Source organism: Chenopodium album, chromosome 4, assembly GCF_948465745.1.
Source record: "Chenopodium album chromosome 4, dcCheAlbu1.1, whole genome shotgun sequence".
NCBI lineage: Eukaryota > Viridiplantae > Streptophyta > Magnoliopsida > Caryophyllales > Amaranthaceae > Chenopodium > Chenopodium album.
In genome coordinates, this window is record NC_137837.1 from 54,840,650 (window position 1) to 54,844,157 (window position 3,508).

The 3,508-nt window shown below is 34.4% G+C and overlaps 1 protein-coding gene across 1 annotated transcript; it reads left to right on the forward strand.

The window, feature by feature from the left end:
• Nucleotides 1-534: 534 nt before the first annotated feature.
• On the forward strand, nucleotides 535-3,059 carry LOC145629140 (pentatricopeptide repeat-containing protein At2g30780-like). The gene is made up of 2 exons (XM_081681669.1): nucleotides 535-1,027; nucleotides 1,770-3,059. Exons 1-2 carry the CDS (start codon nucleotides 596-598, stop codon nucleotides 2,874-2,876), a joined length of 1,539 nt encoding a protein of 512 aa, XP_081537795.1. The 5' UTR covers nucleotides 535-595; the 3' UTR covers nucleotides 2,877-3,059.
• The last annotated feature ends 449 nt before the right edge of the window (nucleotides 3,060-3,508 follow it).

Sequence of the window (3,508 nt, forward strand, 5' to 3'; positions counted from 1 at the left end):
TGAATATTTCCGTCCGTAGCAGCCTCGATTTTTTTTTGGGGGATTTTTGTGGGGGTTGCACCAAGCCACCAATACACTCTAGTTATTACCAATATCAAACATCTATATCTATACTTTAGTATTTAAAAACACAAACCATAATTTTTCATATGGCACATGTCATCACAAGTCACTCACAACCACATATGACACATGTCACCCTTTTTGATCTTTTTGTTTAAGTCTTTATACATTCTATAACTTGCAAATTCAATTAAGAAAATGAAGTGTTTCATTTCCATCATAATAAAATAAAGTTGAACCAATTAATATACATAAAAAAAAACATATGAATTGAATTATATAAAAATTGTCTTTTCAACTAATAAACTTAAAATATGTCATTTCATATTCTACAATCTTCATGTATATATACGTATCTAAATTCCTTTATTTTTTTTTCTACAGTTTACCCTCATTCTTTTTTTTTCCTTTTATGTTTTAGCAATAAAACAATTACTTCGTACTCATATCAAAAGTTTGAACTATTCCCATTCAACTTCTCATATTCACTCTCCTCCCTTGGAAAAACACTGGTTACTATCTCTCAAAAGCAATGAGGCTTCAATGGCGGCTCCTCCTCCGCCATCACCGTCACAAAATCTTCCCCTCACCACCATCCATTTCTCCCTCACTTTCTCTCTCCTCCCCACCTAATTCCACCCCATCAATTCACCATTCTTATTCCTCCTCTTCTTCTTCTTCCTCATGTTCGTCTTCGACGCCATCTGCATCGACCGGAACCGGCGGCGTGCTTCAATCCTGGTTATTCACTTCATCTGATCGCCATATCTCGACTGCCAAAGCTAAATTAACCCATAAAGTTTCAATCTTGAGAGATGAGTTGGTTAAGGTTAAGGATGATTCCGAAGCTACTAATGAATTGCTCGAACAAATGGGTGTTTCTTTGTTTTCTTCTTACTATGATGGCTCTGCTTTGGTTGAGCTTTTGGGTCAACTTCGTGATTTTCCCTATTTAGCTCTTCAGGTGGGTCTTCTTTATTTGCTTTTAATTTTAATTAATTTCTAGGGTTTTCTATGTTAATTTGCTTGCTATTTGTTTGGTTTAATGTATATTTTTTTGCTAGAGAATTAAATTTGTTTATGTTTGAGACCCTAAAATTGAATTTGTTTATGTTTACATGAACTTACTTTGTATTATAATTGACATGATGTATGTTTCCGATGGTGCATTATACCAGGAATTTAATTTTGTATGAATTTTCATGTTCTGCTTAATTATGAGAATCTGGAGCTTTAAGAAAAAGAAATGATATATTCGAGGAAGATCTTGCTGTATTATTTGGTGATGGTGTGGTTTTAGGATCCAAAATTAACAAGAAAAGCTATACTTCGTTTAGAATCTAGTTGTACTTCCTCCGTCCTATATTGCAGCGCTTAGTGTTTCATGCATTATCGTGCAATACTTATGATATTAAAGTCTTTGGTTCTATAAGTACAAATTGTAGGATGTTGACTATTTAAAAGCATATCAATTAAAGCCTTAATCCCATAAGTGGGATTGGCTACATGAACCAAAAGTGATTATTCCGTGTAGTCATCAACATGATTTTAAAACTTGAAATATTTAGAGAACGGAGGAAATTATTATTTGTAAAAGCTTTAGATTTAAAGCATGTCAGGTGCAAATTTGTGATAAAAGTTTGTTTCTTATGTTAAAGGATGTTGGCTTTGCTTAGTGGCTTGGTGGTTTCAATTTTTTATTATAGGTTTTTAATTGGAGGAGAAAACATGCTGGCTTAAGCTTTCCAGTTACTAGTGAAGAGTATGCCAAGGGTATTATGGTTGCTGGTAGAGCTAGGAATGTTGAACTTGCTGTGGAGCTATACAACGAATCTACTAACAACGGTGTTAAGACATCTACTATTTATAACGCATTGATGAGTGTTTATATGATCAATGGTTTGCAAGATAAATGTCAATCTCTTTTTCGGGAGTTCAAGATGGAAGAATTATGTAGTCCTACAATTGTTACATACAACATTCTTATTTCTGTTTTTGGTCGCTTGATGTTGATAGATCATATGGAAGCTACACTTCAAGAAATATATGACTCAGACCTCTCCCCTACCGTGAGTACATATAACAATCTGATTGCTGGATATGTAACAGCTTGGATGTGGGATCAGATGGAGAACACCTATTGTATGATGAAATCTAGGAACATTAATCCAGATAATAACACGTACATGTTAATGCTAAGAGGCTATGCACATTCCGGCAATTTAGAGAAAATGGAAGAGATGTATGAACTGGGGGAACAACATGTGGTTAAGGATGATCTGTCTGTAATAAGAACCATGATATGCTCCTATTGTAAATGTCCTTCTGCAAATCGAGTTAGAAGAATTGATGAGTTGATCAGGCTGATTCCCAAGGATGAATACAGACCATGGCTGAATGTTTTGCTTATTAATGTTTATGCTGAAGAAAGGCTGGTTGAGAAGATGGAGAATTTTATCAATATTGCTTTTGATCAACACACTGCTGTCAATACCGTGCGTGTGATGCGTGCAATTATCACTGCTTATTATCATTCTAACGCTGTTGACAAGCTTACTAACTTTGTTAAGCGTTCAGAGTCTGCAGGATGGAGAATTTGTAGGTCCCTCTATCATTGCAAAATGGTAATGTTCGGATCACAAAACCGCCTGGAGGAAATGGAAAATGTACTCACTGAAATGGAGAAGATCAACATAGACCCGAGTAAGAAAACATGGGCTATTATGATCAAAGCTTACTCAAAATGGGATTCTAGATATAAGCTTGATCAAGTAAAAGGATTGATGTGCAAGTATGGATATGGTATTGCTTAAAATGACTGGTCTTCACGAGTGGCTATCATGTACCTTGCTTACTTGAAGAGGGGTCTAAGTTGTAAACTATAATCGGGATTAACATGGCATTTTGAAACTTGAGCATTACCTTGCCATTGTATGCAACAAGCCAACACTTCTCCAAGTGTACAACTTGAAGCTAGATTTTTATATTTGACAGCATGATATACTGTCATATGTGCTATTACTTGGTTTGTATGGGTTTTTAAAGTTTGCTTGCATCCACTAATCAGACATTAAAATTCTTTAAAACATATGTTTTTCATTAAAAGTTTGACTGTTGCTTTATTGGTTCAAACTATCTTATCTTGGTGACAATGATTTTTTGTACAGTTGAAGTGATAGCTATAGCAAGTTTTCCCAGTCATAAAACCAATGAAGTTGTTATTATAGACACTGATCCAAAATTCTGTTAGAAGCCCGTTGAAGACTTAAAGAATTAGTCAATCAGTGAAATTGCTGAACATTTATTAATCTAGTTACTTCTTTAGACAATCCACAATCTCAATAATAAATTTGTACTGACCATTTAAAAGCAATATTGAATCTCCCTTATCTGTAGGTTTAATTTCCATCTATTAATATAACAGTTGTATGGGTTTACATTGGAT

What these genes read in the sequence shown, in the direction of transcription:
- LOC145629140 (XM_081681669.1), top strand. Translation starts at nt 596, where the DNA reads ATGAGGCTTCAATGGCGGCTCCTCCTCCGCCATCACCGTCACAAAATC. An exon ending in TTCCCTATTTAGCTCTTCAG is followed by an intron (nt 1,028 to 1,769) that starts GTGGGTCTTCTT and finishes TTTTTATTATAG; the next exon opens with GTTTTTAATTGGAGGAGAAA.